Raw genomic sequence first — 14,656 nt, forward strand, 5'->3', positions numbered from 1 at the left:
CCCCATTAACACATAAGATTTTTTTTTTTTAACACATAAGATTTAGAAAAATATTTCTAGCAAGCAAATAGCCCTCATGTTGTAATAAAATCACTACACTCTTTAATTTTTTATGGACTTTTCCAGCTCTGCAATTGAGATTCTATAAAATAATTTTCCCTTTCAAACTATAGTTTATAAGCCCTGGCTGGTGTGGCTTAGTGGATTGAGTGCTGGCCAGCAAACCAAAGAGTTCAATTCCTAGTAAAGGCACATGTCTGGGTTGCAGGCCAGGTCCCCAGTAAGGGGCACAAGAGAGGCAACTAACTACACATCGATGTTTCTCTCCCTCTCTTTATCCCTCCCTTCCTCTCTGTCTAAAAATAAATAAAATATTTAAAAAAAACCAACTATAGTTTATAAGGCTCTTAAAATACTGTCAAGATGGCAGTGCTCTCCAAACTGATCTACAGATTCAATGCAATCCCTATTGAAATTTCAGCCTCCTTTTTTTGCAGAAACTGTCAAACTAATCCTAAAGTTCATATGGAAATTCAAGGAACCCAGAATAACCAAGCAATCTTGGGAAAAAATTAATATATTCAAAGACTCTTCCCAATTTGAACACTTACGAAGCTTGGCATCATTACAAGAATTCACCTCACAAAAAAATAACCTAAAATGAAATGCACACCTAAATGTGAATAACAGGCTTAGAAGAAACCAAATGCACAATCAACCAAAGAAAAAAAATAAAACTAGATTTCATCAAAATTAAAACCTTTTACGCTTCAAAGGACATCATCAAGAAAGTGAAAAGACAGACAGCCAACAGATGGAAGAAAATACTTAATAAGGGACTTGTATTCAATGCACAAAGAACTCTTACAACTCAATGACAAAAAGTCCAGTTAAAAATGGGCAAAGTTCCCACTACTTTTAAAGCCAGTTATAGTCAATATTTTCTTAAATTACTTATGCAGACATAAATTGTTTTTTAAAGGAAAAAAGCTTACTTACATGTACCAAGGACAGAAATCTGATTGCTCTTTAAGGTTTGCTCCAGTCAGTCCCGAGCAGGGCATAAAGTGAATGTCCTTTTTGGGATTGAAGCCAACTTTTTTCAAAAATGGCACTAGTTTCTCTTTACATTCTTCATATCTGTAATATTTATAAATAACTCAATTATAAAGCAATTCATTTCATTTTTTTAAAAATGAGGTTTAAAAAATCCACAGGGGGAATAAAAAATACAGTAACAAAACCATCCTTTATTTCACTGCCATGTCTATTAAAAAACCAGTAAGATATCTAAGCTTACCTCTCATTGCTCCAGTTCACTGTGGGATCATCCATCTTATTAATAAGCACAATTAAGTGTTTTACACCTGCTGTCTTTGCCAACATTGCATGTTCTCTTGTTTGTCCTCCTTTTTCAAATCCAGTTTCAAACTCCCCTTTCCTGGCAGAGATTACCTATTCCAAGAAATGAAATAGTTTATTCTTACATATTCATGTATACCCTTCTAGCAGTAAAATATTTTTCCTTTTGGTTTTATCAGATGATTTCTGCAAGAATATAGAAGAAAATGTGTCATAATATACATGTTTTTAATACCACAATGTCTAAGTGGTTAAGACGTAAGTACTAAAAAATGTTTCTTCTGATCCCCAATTTTCCAAAATTTAGTATGCCTGTATATTTTACAATTCAAATATGTATATGATTTGCCCTGGCCACTGTGGCTCAGTTGGTTGGAGTGTCATCCCATAAACAGAAAGGTCGCAGGTTTGATTCCCAGACAGGGCACATACCCAGGCATACCCAGGTTGCTGGTGCGATCCTTAGTCAAGCTGTATACATGAAGGCAACTGATTCATTTCTCCCTCTCCCCCAGCCCTCTCTCTCTCTCTAAAAAGCAATGAAAAAATGTCCTCAGGTGAGGATTTAAAAAACAAAAAAGTACGTGATTTAGTGCTAGTTCAATGACCCAAAAAATTAGAAAAATGACAGAAGACCTAAAGAAAACAGATCATTTTTTGTAAAGATTGTCATTTATTTTTTAGAGAGGGGAAGGAAGGGAGAAAGAGGAGGAGAGAAACATCGATCAGCTGCCTCTCACATGCTCCCAACTGGAGGGTCTGGGCCTGCAACCCAGGCATGTGCCCTGACAGAGAATCAAACAGGTAACTCTGCTTTGCGGGACAATACCCAACCAACTGAGCCACACAGGTCAGGGCCAGATCATTTCTTACTCATTTTGATACCAGTATGGAATCGTGGGCTTGGCATTTGGTGGACACTAAGTTCTGACACAGTAATAGATAATAACAATGGCAGAGGAAAGCTGAAATATATTTTCATAAGTAAGCCAAATTTTAACCATTTCTTCAGCAGATCAGTGAGACAAAAGTAAAAATTGTGACCATGTATATTATAGTTCACTGCAACCTAAATTCCAATTTAGAAGATAAATTCAAACCTTTAAAAATTTACGTGGGGCTGCTAACAAATACAAAGATGAATTGGAAATGTCTTTCTTACCAGTACGGCCAGATCAGCCTGAGAAGCACCACCAATCATATTTGGAACAAAACTCTTGTGGCCAGGGGCATCTAGAATTGTGAAATGCTTCTTTTCTGTTTCAAAATAGGCACGACCCACTTCTACTGTTTTACCCTTGTCTCGTTCTTCCTGATTTGTGTCTAAGGCCCAAGACAAGTACCTGAAATAATTTTAAAATAACAATACTGGTAAGAACATGAGAATTTTAAAGATATTCTTCTACTATGAAACATGTAATTAATCACATCTAGCTTTATGTCAATCATATAACATTTAAACCAGGAACAGCCATAAATGAAAGTTCAGAAAATAAAACATATTATTGCGATTCAAACATTTGGAGCTTTTCCATATTCCCAGTCAACTACATATTCTAGAAGCAAACATTATTTATGAAAATAGCTGACAACATACAAAGAAAGACTAAGTACCAATGCCAATATCACCATGATTCAAGTAATAAGTTCTCTATACTTCATTTTTACAATCATCCGTCACAAAATATAATAGAAATAATGGCTGTCTATGGATATTTTTTAAAAGTGAAGGCCACTATAACCTGCCAGTAGTTACTTGCTAAAATGTATTTATCAATATTACTTTGCCAGGTAAAAATTACTTAAGTTCAAATCATCCATAATAATCGGCATTAATTTAGATTATCTTATTGGCTGTATTTCATAGTATGCACTCATTAGTAGGATTTTCCCCTTACAGAGCAATATAACAAAAAAAAAAAAAAAGAAAGAAAAATCAATGTCCCATTCAGATAAAGATTGTTAAACTTTTTAAAAATAAAATATATCAGGTTAGAAAAAAGAAAAAAGTTGACCTTTTCTCTCACCACTCAAGGAAACTACTGTCAATAATTCCTTCCATTCTTTTTATTGTTTACACAGTTGATCATATCCTAAGTACTATTATGTTTCCTGCTTTCTCCTCAAATTCTACTGTAACATAAGTTCTACTCCTGATTACTATAAATTCTTCAGATGTAATTTTTAGTAGTTAAATAATGACCAAATGGCCAATTAAACGGATTGTTGATAGCTTATCCAACAAGTCTCTTATTACTGGATGTTTGGATGTTTCCAAATTTCCTCTTAAGTATTGAAGTCATCAGGAAATAATCTACTGCATAGTATGAGAGGAAAGAAACGTCCTTTCTTATGACACCATTTCAGTAGACTACAAAAGCAGTGAGTGGGAAGCAGTTCCTTAAAAGTAATTTATAGTGTCATAAAAATTTAGTATACCAGGTTTCTCTGTTTTTTTCTTTAGCTTCTCTTTCATATTTCTCAAGTGTCCTTTTGTCAACCATTCCAGTCAAATACCTGAAAATATTTAAAAAGAAAAGCAAACACAAATTACTCAATGAAATTAGGAAAACTTTAAAGTACTTAAAAAGGAATTTCAACTCTAAAAATACAGCTACTTTGAAGTAAAGGTACCTATGGTGGATGATTAAATCATGAAAGTTTCAGTGGAAAAGATATTTGCATAATCTCATTATCTTCCACAAAATAAAGAGGAAAAACAACTTCACAGTGGAGAATCCTGCTCGCTAGCACCTTAACCAAGTAATTTTGGCTAATATCACCACTAATAAATAAAACATGCTGAATGTTGACATTTTTTACCCCAACTGAATGCTCTGAGAAGACCACAACATATCTTTTGTTATATACTTGTCCAAAATATGTAACCTCAATCTAATTGTAAAAAACATTAGTCAGCCCAAATTGAACAATATCTTATAAAATAAGTGAATAGCACTCTTCAAATTATGAAGGTTGTGAAAGACAAGACTGAGGAAATGTTGCACATTGAAAAAGACTAAGGAGACAAAACTAAATGCAATGTTGAATTCTACAACAGAAAAACATTAGTACAAAAACTGGTGAAATTCAAACAGGTTTGTTATTTAGTTAACAGTATTATAGCAATGTTAACTTCCTAGTTTTGATGTGTACTACAATTATGTAAGATGTTAACATTAGGGTAGGTTAAATGAAAGGTGTATGAAAACTACTGTTTTTGTAACCTTTCTGTAAGGCTGAAACTAATTCAGAATAAAAGTTTTTAAAAAAAAGTAAATGTAAATACTGTATTAAAAAAAGATACCAACAGTATTATCTAGGCAATTAAGTCTTACTAATTCATTTCAATATTTAATATTTTAAAACTATTTCCAAAAGTGAGATCTTTTCCATCTTTTTAATTTTTTTAAGTATATTTTATTGATTATGCTATTACAGTTGTCCCATTTTTTTCTGCCCTTTGGCCCCCTCTGCCCAGTACCCCAATTCCTTCCAGCAATCCCTCCAGCAGTCCTTCCCTCTTTGTTCATGTCAATGGGCATTTGGCTTCTCCATTTCCTGTAACATTGTTAACCTCCCCTTGGCTATTTTGTACCTACCAATTATGCTTTTTATTCCCTGAGTCTTTTCCCCCATTCTCCTCCTCCTCCCACCCTACTGATAACCATTCATGTGATCGCCATTTCTATGATTCTGTTGCTGTTCTAGTTGTTTGCTTTGTTTGTTTTTGTTTTTTAGGTTCAGTTGATAGTTTTGAGTTTGTTGTTCTTTTACCGTTCATAGTTTTGATCTTCTTTTTCTTAGATAAGTCACGTTAACATTTCATATAAGGGCTTGGTGATGATGAACTCCTTTAGCTTTACCTTGTCTGGGAAGCACATTATCTGCCCTTCTATTCTAAATGATAGCTTTGCTGGATACAGTAATCTTATATGTATGTCCCTGCTTTTCATGACTGAATACTTCTTTCCCGCCCCTTCCTGCCTGCAAAGTTTCTTTTGAGAAATCAGCTGATAGTCTTATGGGAACTCCTTTGCAGGTAACCCTCTCCTTTTCTCTTGCTGCTTTTAAGATTCCTTCTTTATCTTTAACCTTTGGCGTTTTAATAATGATGTGTCTTGGTGTGTTCCCCTTTGGGTCCAACTTGTTTAGGATTCTCTGAGCTCCCTGGACTTGTATGTCTATTTCCTTTGCCAAATTGGGTTAAGTTTTCTTTCATTATTTTTTCCAGTAAACTTTCAATTTCTTGCCCTCCCTCTTGTCCTTCTGGCACCCCTATGAGTTAGATGTTGGTATGCTTAAAGTTGTCCCAGATATTCCTAAGCCTCTCATTTTTTTAATTTTTTTAAGTTTTTATTTCTTCTTTCTGTTCTGGTTGAATGTTTCTTTCTTTTGTTCCCATTGTTGATTTGACTCCTGGCTTCCCTTCACTGTTGGTTCCATGTATATTTTTTTCTTTATTTCACATTGCCTTCACTTCTTACTCTATTTTGTGGTTGTACTCAGTCATTTCTCTGAGCAACCTGATTGCCAGTGTTTTGAACTCTGCGTCTGACAGGTTGTCTGTCTCCTGGTTGCTGAGTTCTTTTTCTGGAGTTTTGATCTGTACTTTCATTTGGACCATATTTCTTTGTCTCTATTTGTTGGTGCACCTGTTACACTGTAAGAGGCGAAGCCCCCTGACCCTGCCCTGTTTTCAGTCCCGTTCCCCTCTTCCTGCGAGTGGATGGCCCTCTTCCAGGTGTACCCTGGTGCTGATTCCTGAGTGGGTGAGCTTGTATATGTTCTAGGACCCCGTGAGCCCCTCAAACGGACTCTGCTGAGACTTCAGTTTCTTCTGCTGCCACAACCCCCATAGGTTTTTACAGTCAGAGGTTATGAGGCTTTATTTTTCCCCATGCTGGAACCCTGGGTTCTGCAGTCTGTTCTGGGCTTGGATTGCTCACTACCCAGTTGTTCCTCACGGTTTTTATCCAAATACGAATGTGGGACCACCTGGTCTGCCAGCGGCCACACTGACATGTGTCATCTCCCCCACAACTGCCTGTCTACCCCTCCTACCACTCAGAATGAACATTTCTTCTTTAACTTCTTGGTTGTTGGACTTCCATATAGTTCAATTTTCTGTCAGTTCTGGTTGTTGCCTTTTTTTTCTTTTTCTTTTTTAAGATTGGCTCTTATCCTTCTTTTGGTTGGGAGAGAAGGGAAAGTGTATCTACCTACTCTTCCATCTTGGCTGGAAGTCTCCAAAGTGAGATTATTTTTAAATACTCTTTACTAATTCCAGTTCCGGCTTTCATCTGTATGGGTTCTCTGTGCAGTCTTCTGTAGTGCATGTTTCTTACCTTTTGGGTATAGAATCCCAGCGAAAGAACAGTGAAAATTATAGCCAGTAAGCAAAAAATATACAGTCTTCTAAAATACAACAGCAAACGGACCCAATACTTCTAAGTGATGACTGGCAAGATTATCAAGTAAGATTACTTGACAAGGCAGGACAATGATGACATACCCTCTATCAGGGGTGTCCAATCTTTCGGCGTTTCTGAGCTACACTGGAAGAATTGTTGTCTTGGGCCACACATTATATACATAAACACTAATGAAAAACTGATGAGCAAAAAAAAAAAAAAAAAAAAAAAAAAAAAAAGTTTTAAGATTTTGTGTTGGGCCACATTCACAGCCATTCTGGGCCACATGTGGCCCATGGGCCACGGGTTGGATACCCCTGCATGCTCAGGTGACACTTTGAAGAAATGGGTCTAATGTAAGAGGCATTAAGTATTTAGAACCTTTTAACTTAAATGATTTTTCATAGGATACATTACTGACAGCCAATCAAATGTATCCTTTGTCTTTGGTGGTTTCATACCTTGGTAACTTATGATAAAAAATTAGCATGTTAGCCAAACTTCCTATCTTTGATTAAACCAACATAAATTTAAGGAGTTGATGATAAGGAAAAACCAGTTCCTCCATGCATCAAATTCAAAAGCTGGTTTTTATTATTCCAAACACAATTATATTCAAAAACTAAGATTTCCTATAAGCTAGGATTGGTTCTATATCCCTAGATAAAACTTTTTAAAAGTTTTTATTAATAAATTTAAAGGACAGCTTCAGAAATATATTTAATTCATGTTACATGAGAGCCTGACAGTAAAAACAAAAGAATTTTAGTGACAGCCTGCACTCCACTGGAAAATACTAACAATAATCACATTGCAAAAATTACTCCTTAATATCAGGCTTCCCTACAGATACTATCATTTTATTATTAATTTTTCTTTTTTTAAATAGATTTTATTTATTTTTAGAGAAAGGGGAAGGGAGGGAGAAAGAGGAGGACAGAAAAATCAATGTGTGGTTGCCTCCTGTGTGCTCCCAACTGGGGAACCTGGCCTGTAACCCAGGCATGTGCCCTGACTGGGAATCAAACCGACAACCCTTTGGTTCGCAGGCTGGCGCTCAATCCACTGAACCACACCAACCGGGGCAATTATTATTAATTTTCTATACTTCGGGTGATATGTTTTATCTCCTTTGTGTGATTTCATGAACATTTACAATTCCCAAAATTCATTCAAGTTAACTCTATTATTAAGAAAAAAATATACTTACATAATTTGTCCTCCAATGGTTGACTTGCCAGCATCTAAAAGTAACAACATTATCAACAATATGCAAGGCATAGGTGTAAAAAAATATTTTAAAAAGCCAACCAGGGTATATATTTAATATAACTAAAGATATGGTTTAGCATATACAGGGTATGGCAAAAGTAGGTTTACAGTTGTGAGACTATGAAAGTTTATTCTTGTATTATTATTTATTAATTATTATATTTTCCATATGAACTGTAAACCTGTTCTCCCACCCTGTATAATTAAATCTTGAAAAGCAACAGAAACTGTAGGAATCTAGGGCGTAAGTCCTGGTTAAGTCCTCCCTTGGAAAATGAAGCTGCTAAGTCCCCCTACAGCTCAAAAATGATTTAGAACTACTTTACTGATTAAAAAAAAAAACAAAACCTAAAGAATTTTTGAACAGATTGGTTCCCTGAACTTCAGCTAAGAGCCTGGCAGCAAAAGAATAAAAATTACCCGAGGGGAGCCTCACAGAACAGCAGAAACAGCCAAGAGCTATGACTACATTTAGGTAGTCTGCCTTCACTCTTAGCAAAGAGGTAAGTGTTCCTATACAAATTTCAAAGGAGTTCTTGCTAAAAAAGAGAACAGTGTATTGTCATATTCAGGGGAAGGCAGCAATAAAGGGGAAAAAAGGGGGCACATACTTGTATTATTTTCTCCTCACAATTTTGGGGCTAGATCAGGTAATTAAATACCTGCATCAAATTGGTAGGGTTTTTTGGGGGCGCTAAATCAGCGAACTGACTCCAGATTTCCAGTTCAAATCCCCCAAAATTAAACTACCTAGAGTTGTTCATACCATAAAATTAATTGGTTAATTAAGTTCACACACAAAAAGGGGCACATTCCCTAGGATATTAACAGATGTCGTAATATGCTCAGCCATCATCAGTGGACTATAAACTAATTATGCATTACACAGAAATATACTGTATCTTATTTTCTTCCAGTTTCCATGCTGTTCTAAAATTGTTCATCTGCCCAACCTCTGAGAACAAAGTGTTGTTTCTAGATTATTCTGCCAGCTGAATAATCTAGACAGTTATAGTTCAGTTTCACTAAACATCTCTAAGTTACTAAAAAAGATGTTCTATGTTTTATGTACCAAATAACTTTGGTCATTTCTTATCAGAGCTATGAATGTAACTTACCTACATGCCCAATGAATACTACATTCACATGTTCTTTTTTAGGAGCACCAGGTGGTGCAACTACAGACTTAGGTTTTGGTATTTCCTCCTCCTCCTCCATCATTTCTTGGGCATTTTCTTCTGGGAGCCTTCCATCTCCCAAGGAATCACCCCCTGGCTCTGCTTCACTTATTTCTTCTTTGTGTTCCCATGATTCTTCTGGGGACATTTCTGTCTCTCCATTTTCTACTGAAATAAGACATTTTAATTTAGTATTCTAAAGATTTATAACATATACTTTAAAACACATACTTTCAAACAAAAAAAATAGGAACTTTGCATATTTAGTTCCATTTCCTAATGCCTAGTGATATATAAGCAAGAAAATATCTTTCACAACAAATGGGTAATAGTTTTCAAGCTGGCCTCACTGCTGACATCAGAGCTCTTGACTCAGAGACTATGAGAGACTGCTGTTTTAACAAAGTTTCATTTTCATAAGGACAAACATGTAAGCAGGAAATCTAACATTCCTAACAACCTTGTTAGTTCAGTGTCAAGATGCCCTAACAGTAGAAACACGGGGAAATTTTATAACATAGGAAAAACGTGAAAGAATTTAGATTTTTTTCCCTCTGCAGGTAATAACTTTAGCATCAACTTTATTAATCACCTTGGGAATATAAAACCCTTGAGAGTAATCAACTTACAAAAGGGAAGAAAATTTTTCACAAAGTACAATAAATGGAACAGATGCAACTATTTAAACTGATTTTAACATTCCTCCACTCAATTCTTTTATATTTGCAATCACTAAATTTATCACAGCAGTGTTAATGCCCAATTAGTTCTGCTTTCTAAATCTTCATAGCAAAGACTCATTGTCAGTTTTAAATGTAGGCATTACAATAATCATAACACTTACATTTGCACCTTAAATCTTGAGAGTGAAACAGTTTCTTATTACTGTATTAATATGGTCAGAAATTTTCTTACCAACAGGTTCTGAAAGTTCCATGCTAACAGCTGAATTTGAACCTAGACAAGAAATTGAGATATAATATATATTTACATAACAATATCTATCTTTACACACCATTACATAACTTAATGTTTTTTCAAATTAAATAGTAAAAGAGTCACTTCACAGAAAATTACCTTCACACAACAATGACTGTTCCTCTTGAGAAGGTTCCACAGGTGCTGTTTAATAGAAATAAGTTCTATTAAAAATTAAGACATATATCCAATTTTACTTACATTTTTAAAAACAGAAGTTCAAAACACAACAAAAGCCTCAATAATTCAGACCTATGACAATTCATGTTTTGAAATTAGAAGTCTGTTTAACTGGGGGGAAAAAAACGCAAAAGGTATTCATAAAAGCATGCTTATTCTCTTAATTTGCTTCATAAACTTTTCCTTCAACTATAACTTTCCTTAAACTATAAAAGTACTCTTGCCCAGCACAGATCAAATTACTAAGATTTTGCTCAACAATTACACATTATTTCTCTAAATTCCCTCTTGGAAGCTATAGCCCAAGAAGGCTACGATTAGCCCTTTTTAAGATTGCATAATCACATTATCATCAAGATCCTTGAATAAATTTCAGTTGATACCAATAAAATTAAGGACTTCATATAAAATCCCCCAAATATATAGGCCCTTACAATGCCTCAGAAAGGTGATTACAATGATGCCAGTTTTATCCTATGTTAGAATTCTAAGATCAAGCAACAATCTTGTTTCCATACTGCAAATCAACTTACAACATCACTAGAAAAGATGTATACTGATACCCAACTACGTTTAATTTTTCTAAATATCTGAAACCTAAATGATACTCCAATATGAAAGTGACCTTGCTTTAAAGAATCTGCAAATTATGACACAAAGACATCAAAGATTTTGAGGTCACATGAATCCACCAAGTAATTATGAAGAAAGCAATTTCCTGTCCCTGAAAGGTAAAGGGTAATCACAGTCTTTTGATTCAAGTGACTTGTCGAGCATCACTTAGGAAGATCATTCTCTGGTAGAATATAGATGAACTAGACATAGAAAAACACTACAGGCAGAAAGACCAACATCACTACTACAAGAAAGCATGCCATTGTAACTGAGCAGTAAAACTAGAGATGGAGTTAAGTGCAAAGATAATGGACACATCATCTGACAGGAGTAGGAAGAAAGAATGACAGTTTATGATGACTCAGCCTATGTGACTGATTAGCAGGATATAAACAGAAACTGAGGAGGGGGAATATCATTTGAACTAGGTTTAGAAGGGAACAGGAATTGTACTTCAGACATAATATAGATTAACCTTCTTTTGTTTTCCTATCTCAAGGCAAAGTTTATGGGTAAAGTAATGAAAAAAATTCCATTTTGAGAGTAAGCCAGGCAGTGCTTATGTGAATAAGGTCCATATGCCACCTGAGAGATGGAGGAGGCAGCATGAAGTAGTGCTAAGAGGTTAGAATTGAGATGACTCCTGACTTTAAAACACGGCTTGTCACTAAAAAGTTGTGAGAAGCAATTATTTCATTGGAATTACGAAAAAGACATGTCATTGGCCTGATCGGATTTAGAGGATTTAATGAAAAAAGTACATTTGTTTAGTGTCAATTAAATAACTCCCAGCACTAGCAGATGATGAACAAATGACAGTCTTCACCCCCTAACATGCACTGAGTATCAACTCAATTTTATTAACTAACATACAAGGTCTGCCCAGAGAAAGTTCAGCCATTGTTACTATGACAAGGAAGGTTTGTGTGACATCAATGTAACCCAGGAGCCAAGGAGAGTGGACTGAAATGTACGTAAGTGAACAATGACAACTTCACTGTACTAGTCAATGGGGGCAGTAGACACTGCCGAGTGAGCCTGTGTACTGTGTGGCCATCGCATTTAAAATGACTGAGCGAGTAGAACAACAAATCTGCATCAAATTTTGCATTAAGCTGGAACATTCCTCCACAGAAACTATTCAGAGGACTCAGAAGGCCGCAGCTGTGGGCAACTAGTGATTGGCAGCTTCATTATGACAACACACTTGCTCAAGCATCACGTATGGTGCAGTTTTTTGGCGAAACATCAAATCACCTAGGTGACTCAGCCCTCCAACCCAGATTTGGTGCCCTGCGACTTCTGCTTTTCCCAAAACTAAAATCACCTTGGAAAAGGAAAAGATTTCAGACCACCAGTGAGATTCAGGAAAATATGGGGCAGCTGATGGCAAGTAGGAGAACTATATAAGGCCCCAAGGTGCCTCCTTTGAAAAGGACTGAGGCGGCATTGTCCTATGTACAATGTTTCTTGCATCTTGATTATTCTTTAATAAATGTCTCTATTTTTCATAGTACATGGCTAGATACTTTCTGTATATTGAGTATCTATATGGGCCAGACAGGGATACCAAGCACTCACAAATTGATACAGTGCTGGAGGTATGGGTGGAGGTGGTAGCAAATTATCCTAACTCCAACTAATTTTTAGTGAGTTTTTATGTGCTGATTGCTGTCTCACTTAAATCCCATCAAAATCCTATGAAATACTAAAATCACTGCCCATCTACCATACAGACATATCAGACTCAACGGGGCTTTCCAAATTAGTCAAGTGCCACTTTGCCTTTCCTCAAATAGCCTCTGTTGAAAATCAGTCAGTAAAAGTAAACTGAGTAAGTTACGACATACGAGTATTTTAAAGCAGGAAAAAGAGACAACTGGTATGGTGGGCTCCCCTTCCATCACTTAATAAGAGAGCCCCCGAGCTGTAATTGAGCTTTTCAAAACCAAATAGGAGATACAACTGACCTCCTAGTTCTAGAACCAACTCTTAGATTTACAAATATATAATACTGTACATGCATAAAGCTATAAGGTACTTCTTAGGACAGTGACACTCTCAGTCATGAGACCACTTCCACATGGCTACATAAAGCAGCATAATGAAAAATCTTGTTCAGTTTTATTTTTCAAAACATCCTACATTTATCTGTTTATCTTAAGTTTGTAAAGCTCAGAGAAGCAGAGATAGAGTCAAGTACCACAAGCAATGAAATATTAAATAACGGAAACTAACACGAAATAGTATTGAATGTAAACTATAATGGAAAAATAAAAGAAATGCCTCACATATAGGTAATGATGGTATTAAAGGGCTCAAAAAGTTGACCAATAATAAGTTGACCAATTTTGTTACATTGGGAAAAAAAGCCTTCCATGTATTCAGATGATGGATCACATTATAAACTTAATGGCAATGCTAGCAACGTTTGCCAATGGATATTCTGGAATAATGAGCCAGAGAAATCACAAATACAGCAAAATATTCTTTAAATTTAAACTTCTCAATATAATTGTACCCTGTCTTCACATATGCACAAGCAACGTTCTCTCATTGTTCTACTCTAGTCTTATTCATAATGCATATCACATCCAGATTTTAGTGACTACTAATGAGCAGGGGCTTAGAATTCTACTAGGACCGAAGTCTTTTGTTCATGATTAGCAAACAGATGACCATTATTAGAGCTTGACTTCTCAGATCCTGCACGGTTCATATCTGTAGTAAAAAGAGAAGTTAGTAAACCTCCCAAGTAATGAAATTATGGTTTCATATTTTCCACTGGTATCTCCATGTTCAGAAACACACCCTTTTCAAGTATTCAAAAAAAGGAACAATTCCAATTAAATGGAAAAGTTGTGAGTGTACCTGTTTTGAATAAAACTGTCATACCCAAATTAAAAAGAGAAACTAGTATTACTTGTGATAAAGGAAGACTAAAAACTTGTTATAATCTAGGTAAATTACCACAAATTTTAAAACAAGAAAGTATTTTTTTGATCCTCACCCAAGGATATGCTTGATTTTTTTTTTAAGGGAGGAAGGGGGGTGGAGAGAGAGAGAGAAATCAATGTGAGATACATTGATCTACATTGATCAGATGCCTCCCATACAGGCCTCAATGGGGATCAAACCTGAAACCTTTTGCTGCATGAGATGATGCTCCAACCAACTGTTCACCCAACTAAGCCAAGAAGTGAAAAGATTTTAACAGAAAACAGTAATTTGACACAGATGATAATGTGGATTTCTAAATTGTTAGTTAAAATTTGATCATAAGCTAGCAAGCCACAAAAGGTCACACATGTATGATTCTATTTATATGAAATATTCAGAATAGATAAATTCAGAGACAAAGCAGAATGGTGGTTGCTAGAAGCTGGGAGGAAAGGGAAATGGGGAGTAACTGCTTAATGGGTAGGTGTTCCTTTTTGGAATGACAAAAATATTTTGGAGCTAGATAGAGGTGGTAATTACACAACACTTAATATACTCAATGCCACTGAATTGTTCACTTTAAAATAGTTAATATTGTTATGTGGATTTCCCCTCAATTGTTGAAAATATAAAAATTTTGTTTTAAAGATCTGATCATGGATCAAAGGGATTCAACATACATGTGATAGGTAATGAAAGTCATGATATGATTCAAGG

At 35.5% G+C, this 14,656-nt stretch overlaps 1 protein-coding gene across 2 annotated transcripts in view; it reads right to left on the bottom strand.

Moving 5' to 3' along the window:
- The window catches only part of GSPT1 (G1 to S phase transition 1), a 32,638-nt gene that overhangs the window by 9,408 nt on the left and 8,574 nt on the right, over positions 1 to 14,656 (bottom strand). The window contains exons 2-9 of one of the 2 annotated variants that reach the window (XM_054589589.1): positions 10,304 to 10,348; positions 10,142 to 10,183; positions 9,167 to 9,391; positions 7,987 to 8,020; positions 3,802 to 3,879; positions 2,525 to 2,705; positions 1,301 to 1,455; positions 1,000 to 1,140 (exon numbers count right to left, since the gene is read on the bottom strand). In XM_054589589.1, the coding sequence (XP_054445564.1) occupies positions 1,000 to 1,140; positions 1,301 to 1,455; positions 2,525 to 2,705; positions 3,802 to 3,879; positions 7,987 to 8,020; positions 9,167 to 9,391; positions 10,142 to 10,183; positions 10,304 to 10,348 (901 nt within the window). Of the gene's footprint in view, positions 1 to 999; positions 1,141 to 1,300; positions 1,456 to 2,524; positions 2,706 to 3,801; positions 3,880 to 7,986; positions 8,021 to 9,166; positions 9,395 to 10,141; positions 10,184 to 10,303; positions 10,349 to 14,656 lie in introns of both variants that reach the window. The other variant, XM_054589588.1, reaches the window with a different exon arrangement.

The sequence above is a fragment of the Pteronotus mesoamericanus genome, unplaced genomic scaffold (genome assembly GCF_021234165.1).
Source record: "Pteronotus mesoamericanus isolate MK-2021 breed Mesoamerican mustached bat unplaced genomic scaffold, CSHL_Meso_final scaffold_167, whole genome shotgun sequence".
Lineage (NCBI taxonomy): Eukaryota > Metazoa > Chordata > Mammalia > Chiroptera > Mormoopidae > Pteronotus > Pteronotus mesoamericanus.